The sequence below is a fragment of the Mirounga leonina genome, unplaced genomic scaffold (assembly GCF_011800145.1).
Source record: "Mirounga leonina isolate KUSES-001 unplaced genomic scaffold, KU_Mleo_1.0 Mir_366, whole genome shotgun sequence".
Classification (NCBI taxonomy): domain Eukaryota; kingdom Metazoa; phylum Chordata; class Mammalia; order Carnivora; family Phocidae; genus Mirounga; species Mirounga leonina.
The window spans coordinates 14,285,396-14,305,164 of NW_023270709.1; the positions used below are offsets into that span (position 1 = coordinate 14,285,396).

The 19,769-nt window shown below is 38.1% G+C and overlaps 1 protein-coding gene across 1 annotated transcript in view; it reads left to right on the forward strand.

Moving 5' to 3' along the window:
* Positions 1-19,769, forward strand: part of HIVEP1 (HIVEP zinc finger 1) — a 137,245-nt gene that overhangs the window by 56,771 nt on the left and 60,705 nt on the right. Inside the window, 1 exon segment of the mRNA XM_034985680.1 lies at positions 12,972-13,025. Coding sequence (XP_034841571.1) covers positions 12,972-13,025 — 54 coding nt within the window.

The following is a 19,769-nucleotide window of genomic DNA, read 5'->3' on the forward strand; positions in this document are numbered from 1 at the left end:
GCCCGATGCGGGACCCGATCCCGGGACTCCAGGATCATGACCTGAGCTGAAGGCAGTCTCTTAACCGACTGAGCCACCCAGGTGCCCAATGAAACTTTATTTATTTATTATTTTTTATAAAGATTTTATTTATTATTTGACAGAGAGAGAATGAGAGAGAGAGAGAGAGCACATGAGAGGGGGGAAGGTCAGAGAGAGAAGCAGACTCCCCGCCGAGCAGGGAGCCCGATGCGGGACTCGATCCCAGGACTTCAAGATCATGACCTGAGCCGAAGGCAGTCGCTTAACCGACTGAGCCACCCAGGCGCCCTGTCATTTCATTTTTAAAAGAGTGCGTATGTGTGTGGGTGTGTGTGTAAAATAACCTGGAATCTGATGTGCCAGCATGCTAACAGTGGTTAATTTGTGTAGTTGAAATAATTGTTTTATTCTTGTACCATAGATTTTTCTTTAAATTTCAAAACCTAAGTAAATCTCACACTATTAACTGATTCAAACAGAGAAGACATTAAAAGATACAATGAGGTATGTGTCTTTCTCATGTGGACCCCTTTCCTCAGGGCTGGCTGTAAACACCAGCGGTACATACAAAAGCGCACACACGTGCACACATTCGTTTTTATATTCTGACACAAATGGAAATACACTGTATACATTGTTTTACTCCTTGGGTTTTGTTTTTTTGTCTTTCTAATTCTGGATGGTTTTCTCATCTTTAAATTCTTATCTTCCCCCTGCCATACCCAAAGGAATTAAGAACACCGGATAGCATAGTTCTAGAAATCATTTTCTTTTCTTTTTGGTATCTTTTTCAGCTTTGCTGTGTACAAACCTGACTCCTAGTGGTAGTTCAGAAATTATTTAATTTCCTCTTGGCTCTGATTATTTCTGGGGGCAGAGACCTTTATTGAATGCCTACTCCGTGCTGGGCCTGTAGATACTTGGCTTCATTTACTTAACATTGTTATATATCGGGCGCCTGGGTGGCTCAGTTGGTTAAGCGACTGCCTTCGGCTCAGGTCATGATCCTGGAGTCCCGGGATCGAGTCCCGCATCGGGCTCCCTGCTCGGCAGGGAGTCTGCTTCTCCCTCTGACCCTCACCCTTCTCCTTCTCTCTCTCTCTGTCATTCTTTCTCTCTCAAAAAAAAAAAAAAAAAAAAAAAAATTAAAAAGCAGAAAATTAAAAAAATTGTTATATATCATTTCTTGCTTATGATTATTATTTGAACTATAATGCTGTGACAATACATTAATAATACTTTGGTAATCTTTTAGTTTTTTAAAAAAAATTGGCTTCTTTTGTTTCTTTTTTAAACTTTGGAATATGGAAGCTGTATTTTCTTATTTTCTAAAGATTTCGTTTATTTGAGAGAGTTTGAGAGAGAGAGCCTGAGAGAGAGAGCACAAGCAGGGGAAGAGGGAGAGGGAGAATCAGACTCTCCGCTAGCAGGGAGCCTGACACGGGGCTCGATGCCAAGACCCTGAGATTCCAACCGGAGCCAAAAAGTTGCTTAACTAACTGACCCACCCAGGCGCCCCAATGTCAACATTTCTTGAATGAATAATGTGTTTCAGGCAAAATATTCACATGTTAATTTCTCTGTCTCTCCTTTTCACAAGAAAACAAAAGACAAAATCAGATAAAATTACTTTAAATACAACCATGAGAGGTGGCCATCTGTGCATTAGATGATGAGTGTGTTGTGTCTGCTAAATTTGTGGTAAGCATACAAGTGAAAAAAAACTCTCATTTCTTTTTTCATTAGAATGCAGTTAACTGCTTAATGTCATATAGAGAGAAGCCTTTTCAGTCTCTTCAGTATGGTGTACTGCCTTGGAGTTTGTCTCTCCAGAGTTGAATCTTGCTGAAAGGATGCTAGGTATCAGCCACTAGGCCAGGGCTCGAACTGCTGCAGCCATAACATCCAGACTTGCGAGTGGTGGGGCCTCCATGGGCAGAAGGGGCCAGTACAGTGGTGAGAAATCCAGTGGCAGGTAGTTGGGAAGACCACGTCATAGCTCTTTGCCAGGTATATAGTAGAAAACCGAAATATCAAAGTATTCCTTACGCCGGCCTGACATCCAATTAGAATTCTAGAAGAAATGCAGTTGTACTTTCTGTTCAGTCTTGTGAGTCTCTAAATACTCTTCTTCTACCCAAAGGGGGTTTGGGCAGTTATTTCTAATACTGCTTTTCTTCTTCCCTCACATCTCTAGTCTTCATCTGCCCGCCCCCCCATTTTCCTCACTTCTTAGAGAATATCGATTGATTTGTATCTGCAGTAATTGGAACCAGTGGAACCAGAAATCTGAAACATCAAACTATCATTTACCCCAGCTCATAGTAGAGTTAACACAGTTGCGGGCATACTGTGAGCATTAACTGTTCCTGATGAGGAAAAGGGTGGTGAGTGGGCTTCCAGTGAGGGTTAAGGAGGTGTCCCAAGAAGAGCCCCCAGGCATATAGAAGGCGGGCAGATACAGCTCGCTGCGCTTCTTCGTTTCTGTGCCCTAGATCATAGCAACACCGTTCATTTAAGTCCTTCATTTTGTTTTGTTTCTTTCTCTTTTTTTTTTTTAAATAAAAGGCCTTTAAAAAATTATAGGGAGAACTGTATGTGTTATTGAGATGAAACAGCCTGAAAAGCCAGAAGAATTCTCTTCAGACTTTGAGAACCTCACCTCTTGGTTCTCTCTCAACCATCTCTATCTACATTAATAGGCTTACCCCTGAATTTGGGGTGTGTGTGTGTGTGTGTGTGTATGCATGGAGGTGCACCCATGTATGTATATGTGTGTGAATCCATTACTGGGTTAGTGACTCAAGTGCAGTGGAACCTGGCATTTAGCCTCTCAGGATAAGAACGCTGTCTTCCTAATCCTGTGTCTCCCCATCATAGTTACCATGACTACCTGCTCCCATTCAGGGCTTCAGAAATCATCAAGTGGGATGAGGAGACCAGTGTTGTCATACTCTAATAATAATATCTGAACCAAAATGGGCCACGTATTTTAATGTGATAATTAGAAAACCGTCTTGATCCATGTAAATTTTTTAGCATCTTTACATGGGAGCTTCTTATGTTTAAACAGTTTTTGTACTTTCAGACATATGTTTTTCAGCTGGAAATTTATTTTCTAGTTTAGGGCTCATGTTGGTAATAAATAGTCGATCTGTCTGTGATATGCTTATTAAGAACGTCTGCGTTGACTTTGCATGTTAGCAGTGTCCTTGAATTGGACATCCTTATCCACGAAGCGTGCCTGGAGCTTTCCCTTCCTCATCTTCCCTGGTGTCTACCAGGGAAGGCAGGTGATGTTGCTGGCCTGGCCCTGTTACCTGATAAAAAGTGGCTCCGAGGAGCCAGCTGATAAGACTTTTTCTCCCAACTCCTTGGGTTTTACACAATTTTGAATCTTGACCCGATAATATCTGTAATTTAGAGAACACTGATTTCAGGTTTGGCTGCATATTAGAATCACCTGGGAAACTTTTAGTGCTGATTTGATTGATAGGGGCTGCAGTCTTCCTACCCAGGTTTGTTTTTTTTTTTTAGTTTTGTTTTATTATGTTATGTTAATCACCATACAGTACATCATTAGTTTCTGATGTAGTGATCCATGATTCCTTGTTTGCGTATAATACCCAATGCTCCATGCAGTACGTGCCCTCCTTAATACCCATCACCAGGCTAACCCACCCCCCCCAACCCCCTTCCCTCTAGAACCCTCAGTTTGTTTTTCAGAGTCCATAGTCTCTCATGGTTCGTCTCCCCCTCCGATTCCCCTCCTTCATTTTTTAAATGACTCCTGTAATAAATGAGCAACAGCTAGAGTTTGGGTGTTTTTGGCAACTTATAAAAGAGCGTAAGCCAGGAGCTAGAAGGCTGGCACTAAGGGACTCCACCTTGGTCTACATTGCTTTGGCAGCCATCTGAAGAAGGAGCTTTTCATCAAACTTAACCTCCTTGGCCAGACTTCTCGTGGGTTCTGAAACTGTGTGAGCTTTAGGAAGGAGACTTTGGGAGTTTGCTTTGCTTTTTACTTCTTAGGAAATGTGTGCTCAACTCTGAAAACCAGTGGCCTTCCCAGCCCCCTGTAGGGGTAAAAAGGTATAATTACCCCACTATTAAAAGTATTTTGCACACAGTAGCCTAACACGGTTAGTTCCCAGCTCTGCTGACGAAGACTAAGGAACTCTCTGCAAAGTGAAACCAGATGATATGTTATTAAGAGGCAAAAAATAATTTAAAAGCCTTAGATGGTTCAGTGGTAACCTATTCACTGTGTGTATACATTTTATTTCCATGGTCAGCTTTGATATCAAGATGATTTTCTTACAGAAGAAACATGGCATTTAGTTGATCCGTATTTTTAAAAGCGTAATGGAGCTTTTTTCTTTCTGAACTCTTTTTTCTCAGTGTCACAATGGAAACATGCTTTCTGAGAAGGGCAAATGAACAATTTTGCTAAGTCTACAAAGGTGTACCTTTATGTATACGTAAAAGTGTAACAAGGCTAAGCATTTCACAGTTGGAGTTTTCTTGTGGTATATTTTTGTTCCTGATCTTTGCCTTTCCTTGACTCATTACTATATTAGATTAACAGATTGTTCATGTCCAGTTAACCTTTATCTCTGCCCTACTTTACCTGTAGCCAAACTCTGGATCTTTTTCAAGCCCGTGAACCTCTTATCGGAAATCGATCATGACCTCCAGCCAGATTTGCTGGCTTCAGACTCTCAGCTCCTGTTCTCTGCCCCTGTGTTCTTCTGTCTTCTCCTTTCCCAGTTCCTTCCTAGCCACTGTCCACTGAACCACTGCCCATTTTGTGTATTTGCCCGATCGGATGACCCATCCTCTAGGACCTTCATCTCATCGAACTCTTTATCCTTCCCCCTGGAAAAGTCCAAATTTGGCATTCCTTCTCCATTTCTTCGTCCAGGTTGCCAGACTTTGTTAGGATAAATAGCACTGCTGTGCACATTGGAACCATCCAGTATCCGTGGGTTTCCACTTCACAGATCCCTAGTCGCTGTTCATCAGTGCTTTTATTTGTACTTAAAATAGATCAGCTCTTCCTTTCCCATCAACAATTTTTGTCTCACCATAGCCAGTCTCGAAGACCCCTTACAGAAACACTATGCTCCTTTTTCTTTGTAGACAGTCATGCCTCTTATCTCAATAAAATTGAGGCAGTTGGATATGCATTCCCTCAAACTCATCCTTCCCATCAGTAGACTTTTCCCCTGACATACCATCTCTGAAAAACACACCAAACAACCTTCCCTTGACGCTGTGTTTCTCAGTGGCTCCCCAGTTCCCTCTCTTCTTCTCCGATGAGTGTTTAGAAAGACAGTTCTGCTCTGTTCTCTTCTCTACCTCCCGTCCCATCGCTGTCTCAGCCCTCTGCCCTCCAGCCTCCCCCACCCACTGCATGCTTTGCAAAGCATCACAAGGACCTCCTAATGGCTCGATCCAGTGGAAGCTTTTTCAGTCTTTACTGATTGCATCATCTCCTGATTTGACAGTGAAACACTGTTCTCGTGACCTCTGGAACCAAAATTATTTCTGGGTCTCGTCATTTTTTTCAGCCATTCCTTCCCGCCCCCCCCCCCCCCCCCCGCCCTTTGCCTCTTTCTTGGGTTTCCTTTACCTCTTCCTTAACAGCTGGGGCTGCCTTTCATTCCCACCGGTGGTTCTTAACTGGAAGGAAGGCAACCCATTAAAAGCCCTTGTCAAACCTCTTAACATTTATATCATCTGGGGCCACCATTTCTGTAGGTATTGGTTCAGTAGGTCCTCCTTCCAGAAACCTATAATATAATGGTTTTATAATATTCTGTTATATGGAAGTACCGTAATTTACTTATTTCTCAAGAATTCAGTCAACAGATATTTATTGAACACCTACTTTATGCCAGGTACTATAGATGATGTAGTTCTTTTTCCCTAGTATGAAAAGCACTGTGAAGAATGGCCTTTCCCTCATTCCTTGTATGCTCTCAGTCTAGATTTCCAGGACTTTAATCATTGTATTAAGGATGAGCTGGTTTTCAAAGATCTTAACACCTGTGGCCCAGTCACTTCGTAGACTAGTTATGTTTTTGCTTCCACCAACTCCGTGGTATGGTTTTAACTGCTAGATATGTAGGAAGGTAGTTTCCAAATAACGTATCCTTAGACCTGCACTCTCCATGTTTGTTTCCAAACTGCTCTGAGCTCCTGACAACACTGTTTGGTTTTCTTCTCTGCCTTCCCAACCTCCTCCTGCTCCCCTACCTGAGAGCCCTCAGTTTCTCTCTGCGGTGGGATCACTCATCTTCTGTTTGTGTTCAGCCCTTGTGTCTTTTCCATGGACGTGTTTCAGGACTCTTCTATGGCCGGGACAGCCACCCCTCCCAGTTCTGCATTCCCCCGAGCCCCCTGTGGCTAGGGTCACATCCTTACAGCATGTGCAAGAATTGCTAGTTTACCTCTGAAAGTTCCTGCACGCGGGATCGCTCAGCTTTGTGTATCTTTACACCAACACGTGGGAGCTAATAATATATTACCAACTGAATGAACCCTGTGTATTAATGTTTTAGAAATGATCCCAGAAAACCTAGCAGTAATGAATGCTGCTCTGGGGGCAAGAGCACCATGCTGGGGGTGCAGATCAGAGGTGGGACCGGGTCAGGTCCTCAAGGAAGTGATAACAAGATTAGTGGCCAATTTCTTTGTTTTAGGGTGTTCATTAGAATAATACTTGGCTAATATGGTGAAGTCTATACTATTTCTATTTATTGTTGAGGATTTTTTATTTGTTGTTTTTTTGTTTTGTTCTTAAACTAACAACAGATGTGATTTAGGGGCGCCTGGGTGGCTCTGTCGGTTAAGTGTCTGCCTCAGCTCAGGTCATGATCCCGGGGTCCTGGGATCGAGCCCCATGTCAGGCTCCCTTCCCAGCGGGGAGTCTGCTTCCCTCTCCCTCTGCTTCTGCCCCTGCTTGTGCGTGCTCTTTCTCTCTCTGTCAAATAAATAAATAAAATCTTTAAAAAAAGGAGATGTGATTTAATCAAGTACATTCTGTACATTTTTTAAATTTCCTTTTTCCTTCTCCTTTGTCCTGTTGCTGTTATAAATTAGAACAACATGCTTCCTAATATTGAAGTACCTTTGCATACTTATTTTATACCCTACTTGAATGTGGCTTTCCAGACTTTGAATATACTTCTTTTAAAAAAAAAAATTTATTTTTATTTTTAAGTAATCTCTATGCCTGATGTGGGGCTTGGAATTTATGACCCCAAGATCAAGAGCCACATGCTCTACCAACTGAGCCAGCCAGGCGCCCCTGTACTTCTTGACATAGATTGTTAAATCAGTATTCACACATGGGACTTGCGTTGGTATTGATTTTTCTGCCCATTTGGTCACATTTTGATATCAGGGACCTATCAGCTTTATAAGATGACTTAGAACAGCTTTTGTGTTATCCTATGCTCTGAAACAGTTTAGGAAATGCTTTACTCTTCAGAATCAGAAAGAATTTGATCACAAAACCATCTACGCCTAGAACCTTTAAAAGTAATTCTAGGGGCACGTGGGTGGTTCAGTAGGTTTAGCGTCCAACTCTTGATTTCCACTGAGGTCACGATCTCAGGGTTGTGAGATCGAGCCCCGAGCCTCACATTGGGCTCCACCCTGAGCATGGAACCTGATTGGGATTCTCCCCCTCTCCCTACCTCCCCTGACTCCTCTCTCTAAATAAATAAATAAATAAGTAAGTAAGTAAGTAATTCTATGTTATTTTCTGGTAACTTTCTTAATTTTTATCCATAGTTATTACGCCAGTGTAGTTTTCCTCTTCCTGGATCAAGTTGAGTAATTTTATTTTCTTCTGGAACTTTTTACTAATTAATCAGAATTTTCACATTCATTAGCACAGAGTTGAGTCTCTGATTTTTTTTTTTTTCCTGTTTACCTCAGATAGTATTTTCCAATTTGAACTATTCTAGTCTGGATTATCATTTTCAGCATTATTGTACAGTGTCATCTTCCTGGAAGACAGAAGTCCAGAGGTACGAAGATGTATGGCACATAAATGTAGGCTTACTTAGCTGATTCAGTAGTTAACACCGGGATAATTTCCATTTAAAAGAGCGCGTATAAATGGTTATGGGTATTGGATGCGTTTTTAACATTACGTCATTGTCATATATTTAGTCTTACTGAAATAGCTCGAGCAGCTAACAGTAAGAGTAAGGAGCTTGTGCTGATGGGTAATGAGAGGACGTAGGAGTTATGCTTATTTAGTAGTAAAAATAGTACAGTCACATATGGTGATCCTTTTTCAATCAGATGGTATCTCTTTCAGTAAATAGAGGTGCCTTTTACAGTTCATTAGGATCTACTTCATAAAATTGTACTCTTAGCCTTTCGGCTTTGTGCTGTTAGGGCTCAGTGGAGAGGGAGAGTCTGTGGTTTTAGAGCAGGGGTCACAGGTGCCGATCCGAAAAGCAGGAGAGAAGGACGAGCTCGTAAAATTAAGGCCGACATCACTTGTCATTGATTGAATGGAGTAATAAATAGTTGATTCAAGTATTTTCAGGGTACCCATATGGCTTCCCACATGTTGAAATCATTTGTAATGTGAAAGAAGATAACATGCTCGGTTTTTAAGTGGAACCACCCAGTGCCAATTTTAAATCTGTGTACAGGTATCCTCCTCTTTTCAGAATGCACCGATGCTTCCATGTCTTGGCAGGTTATTGTCAGCATTGATCCAAACAGCAAATCACGCAGGTCCATCTTAGTGTCCTTATGACTAGTGATCACGAGCTGTGTTGCCACAGGGACACGGGGTTCCACATGCAAGGTTTTTGGTGGTGGCACAGAGAAGGGAGCGATAGGCTGTGAGTAAGGGTGTTAAGAGAAGGTTTCCCGGAGGAGGCGAATCTTGAAAGGATGCCACCAGGAGAAGGGACAGGGTGGGATCTGATGGAGCCTGCAGGAGGTGGGGCTGAAGCAGGAAAGAAAGCGGGAGTGGGGATAGGAGGGAGGCTGAAGACCTTGTTAGCCACATGGTGGAATTCAGACTTCATGTTTACCTTGAAATTGATACTGAAATGATCACTGAAAGGATAATCTGTGAGCCCCCCTCCAGGAAAGCCATTCTGTTTTGTTTTGTTTTCCCATCTCTAGTGCCTCCTGTTGTACCTGACCCAGGGTAGACATTCAGCACAATAAATACATAACTTTGGTTGAATCAAATTCTAAGGATTCTGTGGGTTGGTCCCCAGAGCTGTGCTGTCTTGCATCCCGAGGCTCTTGAGGAGTGGTGCAGAGGGAGAACCCCACACTTCACTGTAGGGTAGACACGGCCAGAGAGCAGGAACTTAACCATGAACCTGTATTTGAAGAGTGCTTTATGGTTATTAATGATTTGTTTTTAATCATTCAGTCTTCTTCCCAGAGCCCTAAAAGAAGGGTTGTTTCTTAAGGGCTCTAGGACATGGTTTTTGTTTTTGTTTTTTTGCTCAGTGGTTTCAGATTACATTTCACAAAGAAAGAGACTTTTTAAAATTATTTATAGATGATAGAATATTTTTGCATCATTTTCTTATACAAACAAAAGTTTTTATTTTTTTTACAAACAAAAGTTTTTAAATGTGGAAGCTGTTGTACAAGATTGTTCATAGCCTTTACCATTAACAAACGGTTTCTGTGCTTTATGGAGAAGAAAATCTATAAAAAGTTGTAAATTTTTAATAGTTGCAGAACCAAGATATGACTTACATGATTAGTAAGTACCCTCTCCCTTCTCCTGGCCTGTTACTCTTCCAGCCACAGGCCCCTCTGGATCTTAAAAAAGATTATGGAGCCATTCATGTTGCCTTTTCCAGGTGATAGGTCCTCCAAGTACATTGAGTAAAAATTGAATTAATTAGAATTCCATCTGAAATACAGTAGGAACTCATTACATAAGAATGCATTACTCACTTTAGATTTACCAACATGGTGTGGGCGTATCTATTTTTATCTTTAAACAACAGCAACAGAGAAACTGTAGTTTATTTCTGAATGTGTAGTTCTCTGAGATTGTTACCTCAGATAAAAGTGACACTGGGGAGGGGGTGACAGAGATGGCTCCGAATCTGAGATCCTATTCTAAACAACAGCCCCAGCCCCCCAAGCCAAGGCTTAAAATAATGAGATCCTGTATTATTGCAGGGAAGTGTAAGCCTTGGTAAAGGGAAAAGGGTAAAAAAATAAAAGGTAAAAAAGATGTGTAGGTAACTGCTGCTTATATCTGGTTCAGAATCCAGCAGTGGGTCGTAAAATCAATGTAGCTGGCTGGGCAAGGCCGCATTTTTCATTTTTAATAGGAAAAGATAGGGGATGGAGTGTGGGTAAGTTTGTTTCTGAATTACGTATACACATAATAGCACACATGTATAATTGGTTGGAATGTAAAAATATATTCATTGCTCTAAGTCATAGTGAAAAAAATGATAAATATTGCTTTAAATACCAGTAAATTGCTTTGTCTGAACCAATTAAGTACGTACAATGTATGACCACTTTCTCTGTGATTTTGGAGTGTCTTCGAAACACCATGTTTTACCAGGAGAATCATAGAGCATAGGTTAAATATAAACAGGACTTTTTTTTTCCTAAAAATTGAAGCAAAAGCTTTGAAAATTGGCTGTTAGAAGCCCTGTACATGAAAATTGTATTTACCTATTGAACTGGAGCCTTAGGTAAAAGCATTTAAGTAGATGCTTATCCCTTACATAGATGTCCTACATCTGCTGATTTATACACTGTTATTATGAAGAGAAAAAGGCAACTCAATTGAAAATTTAAGAACAAAGAGTAGTGTTTTGTGATCCCATGTAAATTGAGGTCGTTTTTGTAAGAATTTGTTTGGTTAACGTGCAAACAGAAGGTAGCCCAACCTCCATATACTGAATAGTAACTGTTCTTTAAATATATGTTACATCATGAGTTTTTGTTGCTTTGAGCCACAATTGATTCTATTAATAAACAGTTGTTTTATTATATAATGCCAAATTATGCATGCATAAATCTTAAACACAGTCATTACTACTGTGAATATATAGAATACATATATATTATTTATGATTCTTGAGTTTGGATGAACTGCTGGCATAGAACTAACAGTGTTTTTTCCTTTTTATGTGTCTCAAGAGCTGTAGATTTAAATTATATGATTTGTTTCTTTATATTTTTGCAGGTCTACAGTGTAGTTAGTATATTTTATTTTTTAAAAAAAGTGGCCCTTGCCCTTTTGTTATTTATGTTATTGTAGATTTCACCCTTGCATTTGGTATTTTTCTCTTTGAAGTAAAATTACTGCTGAGGCAGGATCCACTTTTACATTTAATAAGAGGTTTTTTGTTTATTTTGGGTTTTTTTTTTTTTTTAGGACAGTTTCCAGTTTCAGTTGTCATTTCATGAGAAGTGATTAAAATTTATAAATAAGAAAAATTGTAATATTTCTATGGGTTATCTCTACTCATACGTCTCATTCTGGATCTGAGAATTAGCAGCAAAGAAATAGGACATTACTGTGGGGATATATTTGTCAGGATAAAAACTTACTTATTTTTGACCAACGCTGATAGCATCTAATATTTCAGACTAGCTTGTCTCCTTTATTCTGCTCCTCCCACTCTGCCTTTATTTTGTAGGCAGGGTGGGTCAATATGCAATTAAAAGAAGTTTGGTCAGTAAATTGGAGGTTCTCTTGAGTTTCTGGCTTTCCCGGCAAGGTTGACGGGAGAAGCAGCAGGTGGACCAGGGTTCAGAGGGCCTGTGGTGGGATCTGCATCTTTTATTGTTTGGAAAAGGATGCATTTCGGAGGTTCATCTGTGGCCAGTGGTGGTGCTAGGGGTAGCTTTGGAAACCATTTTAGGGACTGGGGGTGGATCCCCGAAGGCATAAATGACTCAAGTACCAATATTTTGAAAGCTTTTAAATGGTACTTCCATGGACTAACTATAACATTACATAATTATTGGTTGTGTATTCATTTCAGTACAAAATAGTTCCCTGGGAATTTTGTAGCTTCTGCCATTATCATGAGCACTTAGACCCCTGTATTAAACTTGGAACTAGTTGTTGTCATGATCATCAAATAAGGTGTATTCTTATAAAATTTAATTGTTAGCCAAGGTAGAACACGTGCTGCTTTTACACGATCCAGTGGTGCTCAGAGTTTCAGATCTAAGAGCTATCGGCTCGGGGCCCCCATTTGGCTCCCTCTCCCATCCGCTCCTGGAAGCCTCCCAGGGCCTTGTTCGGTGTCACTTCTGGGTTACACCTGCTCCTTCAGAACTGGATCCTGTGTAACAGTTCTGTGGTCCGTACTTTGAACATAAGATCTCTTTAATGCAGTTCGCTACCCTCACACTTCATAAATGACCATCCTGTTACCAAGGCTTGGCAAGACGGGTAGGTATTAATTAAAGCTACTCTTCGGCTCCTCATTTCATTTATTTCCCGGTTCTTCCATGTTTGGCATAGGTCTCAGGCCATCTGTGAACTTGGATTAGACTTGTTTCTAAGCCAGTGGGCATTTGTTATATCTCTCTAATAAAATCCTTGTTGGGCATTTGTATGTCTTCATAAGGAAAGTTTTATTTTTAGGTACTTTTAGGCACCTAGACATTTTTTAACGATAGTTCAGTTTTGAAATGCACTCATTATTTGCATTATGGAAACATTAAGTGGAAGTGGTCCTTGTGACCAAGACATGATTGAAAGAAGAAATTCAGTTTTAAAATGAGGGAATAAATCTATCATTATTCTGACAGTTTACACATATTTATTTCACAAATAATTCATTCAATAAATATTTATTATCATGTATCAGTCACCATGTATAAGTAGCATGTTTGTTTTTCTGTGTTCTGATTTGTGTATGATGAATTGATTTGTAAAATTTCTTTGTTTTTCTTAGACAAAATTGAAGAAGCACAAAAAGAACTTAATGGGGCAGAAGTGTCAAAAAAAGGTAAATTAAACTCAACTGTAATACAGACTGTATTCTTAACAGTGATTCCTATACAGCTACCTTATAATCACAGCCTTACTAAATCTATCAATGTAAACATATCACAAAATTAAAAATCACCTTAGACTGATGCCTGAAAGTATACGGGCTCTGCTTTATGAAATGCTTTAGCTATGTAGCATGTTCTGTAACTGTTTGCCATGTATTTATCTATTGCTGGTAGGATTCTGAAAGATTGTTGCAGGTCTTTTGAAAGTCCTGTTTATGAGACCGTCCCACAGCAAAAAAAGTACAAATATAATGACTAATGATGGCTGTTTACACATATATGTGCCTATGCGTGTTCTTGTGATGCAGTATTTTTTTGTAATGACAAAAGCCTAAGACAAAATAATATGAATGCTAGTCCGTGGGAAAATAGTTGAATAAATTGTAATACATTCATATTTTCGGATACATTATATACCTTTTTAAGAAATGTTATTTCATTTGATGGTGATGATTTGTTGCTGAGTGAGGAAAGTGAAATTGTGCTATAGCTTATAAAATATCTCAATTTCTTTGTTCAATCAAATGACAAAGGTATACACATGAACACATACATATTTACACGCATACTCGTACATATGATTATACAGGGTTGGACAAAGTTTGCAAGGACTATGCACAAATATATAATGGTGGAAGAAGGGGCTGAGGAAGATTAACTTTTATTTATATGGCTTTGTGTTTTTTATTAGTTATAATGGTTATTATTTTGTATAAAAAATAAAAAGTTTAAAGGCAAAAATTGATTGTCATCATAGAAAACACACTGGTTACTTTTCCAGGTAACAGGAAAAAATACATTCACTATAAACCAGCCAGTGCAGAGGGGAAAACAGTGTGAGGTGGATAGTGTTCTAACCCTATATGTTAATGAGAAAACTTGATTAAAAAGACATAATTAAATCTCCCTTTGTAGCATTTATATTTCATGATTTATTATTTCCTTGTCCTCCTTAAATCTTCTTCTTCTTCTTCTTTTTTTTTTTTTAATCTGGTTAGGTTCCTAGCTAGCTAGGTGTCTTTAGTAGAAATATTTCTGGCTATGCAGGTTCTCCATCCCTTGGGCCAACCTATGAACCTTCAAGATGGTTTGGGGTTGGTTTGAATAGTTAGGTTGTGATGTGCAGCAACCTTGAAGTGTCTCTCTTCTCCGTTTTCCTTTTCTCCCACTCCCTTCTTCCCTGCAATCTGGAAGGTCCATAACAAATAAGCATAGTTAATGACATTCTTGCTAAAAAGTCTAGAAAGAACAGAGAAGTTGCTGTAGCCATGCTGTCCCTTCCAGTGGTTGACTAAAGATCCCTTCCCCCAACGCTGTAGACAGACGGCATTTAAGACACGCAGGCTGTCAGAGATCGTTTACGTCCAGTAATGGTTTAGAGCTGCTTCAGGTAGAAAAATAAATGTGTGCTTGTTTTCCTTTTCCTTCTTTCTCACTCCAGTGGCAGAGTTTTAAGAACAGTGAACTAAAGGCCTGATAGGAAGGAGGAAATGAAACAAAGGTTCTAGAAAAAGAAATTGGATAATGAGGTTCAGAAAAATCTAGTGGGCTACATTTGGCAGGCTACATTTATTTAAGACCTAGGATGAATACCAAGTGAGCATTGTTCTGTGCAATTCACTGCCTAGAATTACCACTTGGCTTTCATTTTTACGTACACATTCTGGGCAAATTAAAAATAAAACAGCTTTTCCCTCAAATATAATTAAGGAATAATATCAGTTTGTCTTTAACAATATGAGATAAAACCTTTGAGTAATAAAAGTGTTAAGATTTCTCAAATCTTTGCTGAGCTGCCTGTTTTATTCAAGGAAATTCATTTCTTCAAATAATGTACTTTAAAAATTTCTTGTTCATTATTTTTATTAAGACTAGTCACCTAGGACAGATCACTTTTTTACTATTCTTTCAAGATGCTTTTGTTTTTTTCCCCTTGAAAGTTTGACTTTTTCTTCTACATCTGGTTATTTTTCTACAGTGCTCATGGTTCTGAGGCTTTGCTTCCACAGAAGATAGTGTAGTCCTTAACTTATCTGTGGATCTTTCTCCCCTTTCCTTTATTTTTACTATTAGGACAAGTAACTTATTTATCTTCAGAAGCATCTACGTTAATGGCAGGCCCTTACAAAAAAAATTTTTTAAAATAAACCTTGCTCGTTGATAGATTTGTATTGTTAGTTCTAACATTTTAAGTAAGGATTAATCTGTTTTATATGGTGGCAAAGAAAGTGACTTGCCCCAATACACACCAATAAAATAAAGAAGGATACTAAATTATGTTAATGTATTTCTTTTATTCTTTCTGCATGTGAATGAAAATTAGATGACTTTGATTTATTTTGATTTTAATCGGTTTGGGGATAAAGAGAACATGTAACATTCACATAATTCTCCATAATGTCATTATATTCTTCCTTACAGTGCTCTTTACTTGTTCTTAGCAGCCATTGTATTTGACACTATTCCTAAAATTATTGCACGGATTTAAATAAAATAAATAGTGAATGTCACAGATGCGAGAATTGGAGTATGTTATAAAATAAACTTGGGAGATATAAATAGATCGGTTTCTCAGGAGAGCTTTCATGTGCTTTCTTTGTCTAAGTTTTAATTTTAATAGTTTAAAATTTTTATCATACAATATTTGATACCTATACATTAATAGATGTGACATATTATATAGCATAAAAATAACATCGTGCTCTTTGATTCCACTACCCGGTGTAAGTAAGAACTGGCGCATTGTCAATATCAACCTGCATGCTAGGCTCTGTTTCATCCCACTGTCTGCTCTGTTGAGGTATTTACCTCCTCAACTTTGTGTTCATTGTGTTAATGCTTCGTGAAAATAATAATACTTTTTAGTTTTGCCTGAGTTTGAGCTTTAAAAATAAAATTATATTGTATACTTTTAACAGCTTTTTCACTCAACATTGTTTCTAAAGCGTATACATGTTGTTGCATGTAGCTGTTTCTTTTTATTGCTGTAATGTTTTATTCTGTGAAACAATATGTGCCTCCATTCTCTTGTTGATGGATTTGAGTTATTTCTACCTTTTTGCTGTCACAAACAGTGCGACTGTGAATATTCTAATATCCTAGTGCACATCTGTGAGTGTTCCAGGGCATATAATAAGGGTATAATAGTGTCTAAGAATTCATTTTGTGCTTGGAATTGTCAGCCCTTTTATTTTTTCTAGTTGGGTAAAAAATAGTATTTTGTCCTGCTCTCGATTTATTTTTCCCTAATTAGTAGTAACATTAAACATGTCTTCATTTGTATTCCACCTTCTTGAAATGCTTATTAGTATCTCTTACGCATTTTTAAAATCTTTGTTTTTTTCTTAATATATCTTAGATAACAGTCCTTTATTCGTGTTATGTGCTTTAGTTTTGGGCTTCATTTTTTACTTTACTTAAAGTGCCTTTTAGTAAACAGAAGCTCTTGATTTTAATATTACCAAACTATTAGGCTTTTTTCTTTTATGATTAGTATTTTTTTGTTTTGGGGATTTTTAAACTTATTTGCTTGTCTTTTATTCTTCCCTACCACAAGGTCAAGCATATTTTTTTCTCTATTTTCTTCTTAAAAAAGCCTTTCACATTCAGATTAAAAAAAAATCCATCTGGAGTTGATTTTTTTAAAAAATATAGTATCAGGGTTCCAGTTTTGTGGGGATTCTTTTTGTTTTGTTTTTTGTTTTTTTGTCCCTGCACATGTATTTATTTATTTTATTTATTTGAGAGAGATAGTGACAGAGATAGCGACAGAGATCATAGGCGGGGAGGAGAGGGAGAAGCAGGCTCCCGCTGAGCAGGGAGCCTGACGTGGGGCTCGATCCCAGGACCCTGGCATCATGACCTGATCCAAAGGCAGACGCTTGACCGACTGAACCATCCAGGTCCCCGGTCCCTGAACGTGTATTGAGTGGATTTCCCTTTACTCTCTGTTTCATACTAATTTTCCTTATATGTATGGGTTTGTTTCTTGGCTCTCTGTTCTGTTCTGTTTATGTATCCGTGGGTTAATATCACAGTGTATTAATTACTTCACTTTATGTTTTTTTTTTTTTTAAGATTTTATTTATTTATTTGAGAGAGAGAGAATGAGAGAGAACACATGAGAGGGGGGAGGGTCAGAGGGAGAAGCAGACTCCCTGCCGAGCAGGGAGCCCAATGCGGGACTCGATCCAGGGACTCCAAGATCATGACCTGAGCCGAAGGCAGTTACTTAACCAACTGAGCCACCCAGGCGCCCGACTTTATGTTTTAATATACAGTATAGTAGGGCAAATTCCTGAAGTATTTTGACTATGTCTTGTTTTTTGCTCATCCATTTAAATTTTAGAATCAACCTTTAAGAGACTATGTCGGGACCTTGTTTGGGATTACATTGAATTTGGGGCAAACTGACTGTTGTCACAATTTTCAGGCTTGCTTTCTATAAAAACAGCATATTTTTGATACATGTGTTTTCTTTAATGTCTTATTTTTTCCATATGGGTCTTGTATTTATTTTATTGAATTTATTTGTTGGAATGTTAATTTTTTGCTTACTTCATTGATTGTAATGTATATATATGTGCAATTGTTTTCTAGTTCTTGTTGACAAATAGAAATGCAATGTATTTTTTTGTATATTCATCTTGTATCCAGCCACTTGGCTAAATCATTCATTCTGAAAATTTGTCTGCAGATGCTTTAGATTTTCTTGTAAACAGTCATATCAGCTGGAAGGAATGAAAGTTTTGTTTCTTTCTTTTTTAAATCATTGTTCCTTTATTTATTTTGTTGTTTTACCCAGTTGGCTCAGTAAAATATCAAAAGAATGGTAGTGTTGGCATCCTTGACTTCTTCTTGATTTTAAAGGGAATGCTTCTAATATTTCACCATTAAAATGTTTGAAGTCTTTTTTTGGGAGGCTGGGGTCATTTTTTTTTTTTTTTAATAGCTTAAGGAAGTTATCTTTTATTGAGATTTTTAAAAGAATCATAAGTGGCTCTTTTTTTGATCAAATGTTTTTCTTCATATATAGAGCTGATCTTCTGGTCTTCCTCCTCTCCTTCTAGTGTTTAAACTTCACTTGCATTCTTAAAATAAAACCAATTTAGTCTTGATGTTTGTCTTTTTAAACACACTGCTAGATTTAATTTGTTAATATTTGTTGAAGAATTCTGTATCCATGTTCAAGAGACAGTGGTTTTATTTTCTTATAATTTTCCTTGCCTGATTTGTCTCAGAATTATACTAGCTTAACAGAGGAGATTGAGAACTGTCCTCCTGCTTCCCATGGATGTGATTAATATTGGAATGATAGCTTTATAGGAAGGTCTTATTATATATTTTGACTTTCAAGAGGGATTGAGGGTAGATTTTTAATTATCAAATCAGTGTATATAATAACAGGGTTCTGCTCAAGCTTTTTTTTTTCTAATCAGATACATACGTTTGTTACAGTGGTATACATTCTGTCAAGTATTCACATTTATTGGCAAAAAAGTCATTGGTGGTATTCTCTTAGTCTCTTTCATTGCTACTGGATTTTTTCATTGTTAATTTTGTTCATTTGTGCTTTTTCTCTTTCTTGATTAGTCTTGCCAGAGGCTTATCTGTTTCACTTCCTTATTGTTATACCAACTTCTGATTTTCTTCATATTGTATTGTCCTTTTAATTTCAAAAGTTTTGCTTTGTATTATATTTTTTCCTCTTTGGGTTTATTCTGTTATCAAATTTCTTAAAGTTGGAATTTGGGCTAATTTATTTTAAGTCTTTATTCTTTCCTACTTGAATCACTGAGCTATTTCATTACTTTCTGTGTATTGCTTTATTACATTGTACATAATGTCATATTTGTTGCTTTCACTAATTTCTATGCCAGTTGTTTCTTTGACCCTCTTGACAGAATTTTTTTTCCCCCACGTTGTTGGGGATTTTATTTATGTTTTTATTAGTGATTTCTCACTTAATTGCATTCTTACATTAACTTTTTTTTAAACTAGTTTGTATTTCTAAAACAGTTCGCTCTGTTTCTGAACACTGTGTAATCAAAAATTTCAGGGAATGTCCTACAAAAATGCTCCTAGATTTTATGCTAGAAATTCAGAATTCAGCACTTTCCAAATTTACCGTGTTACAAAGATTAAATAGCTGAAGTTGAAAGATGTCAAAGAACATTACCCCCAGAGAGTACAAGCAGAAAGTGGTATGAGGAGGTTTCAAGTCCTTGTCTTAGACTGTGCTGTTCTAACATTATCCTGCATTATAACTGGATGATTGCTGTGGTCCAGTGGTAGTTGAATCTGTGATAGTCCTGTTCTAAATTACCCGTTGAGTGATGAGATTATGATAGCAGTCACCTCCTTTAAAAACACTGTGATAACTCAGGAAAAATAGGATTCAGCCAGTTGGGTCTAGAAAAAGGTGGAGATTGTAGGTCAGCTTGCATTGGAATGTTTCACAGTAATTCACAGCAAAATCCTGAAATCGTCCCCGTAATGCCAGTACTTTCCTTCAGCGCGGTGGTATCACTCTGACCTTTTAAACTCCAGCCCCCAGAAAGTTGATTTATGTAAACAATAATTTCTGTTAATCATCCATTTTACCCTGTATACGAGAGTAATGAGGTCCTAAGACACATGTCTGTGTAGGTTATGTGGCTTAAGAAACATGGTAAGGAATCTGCTCTGCTGAATAG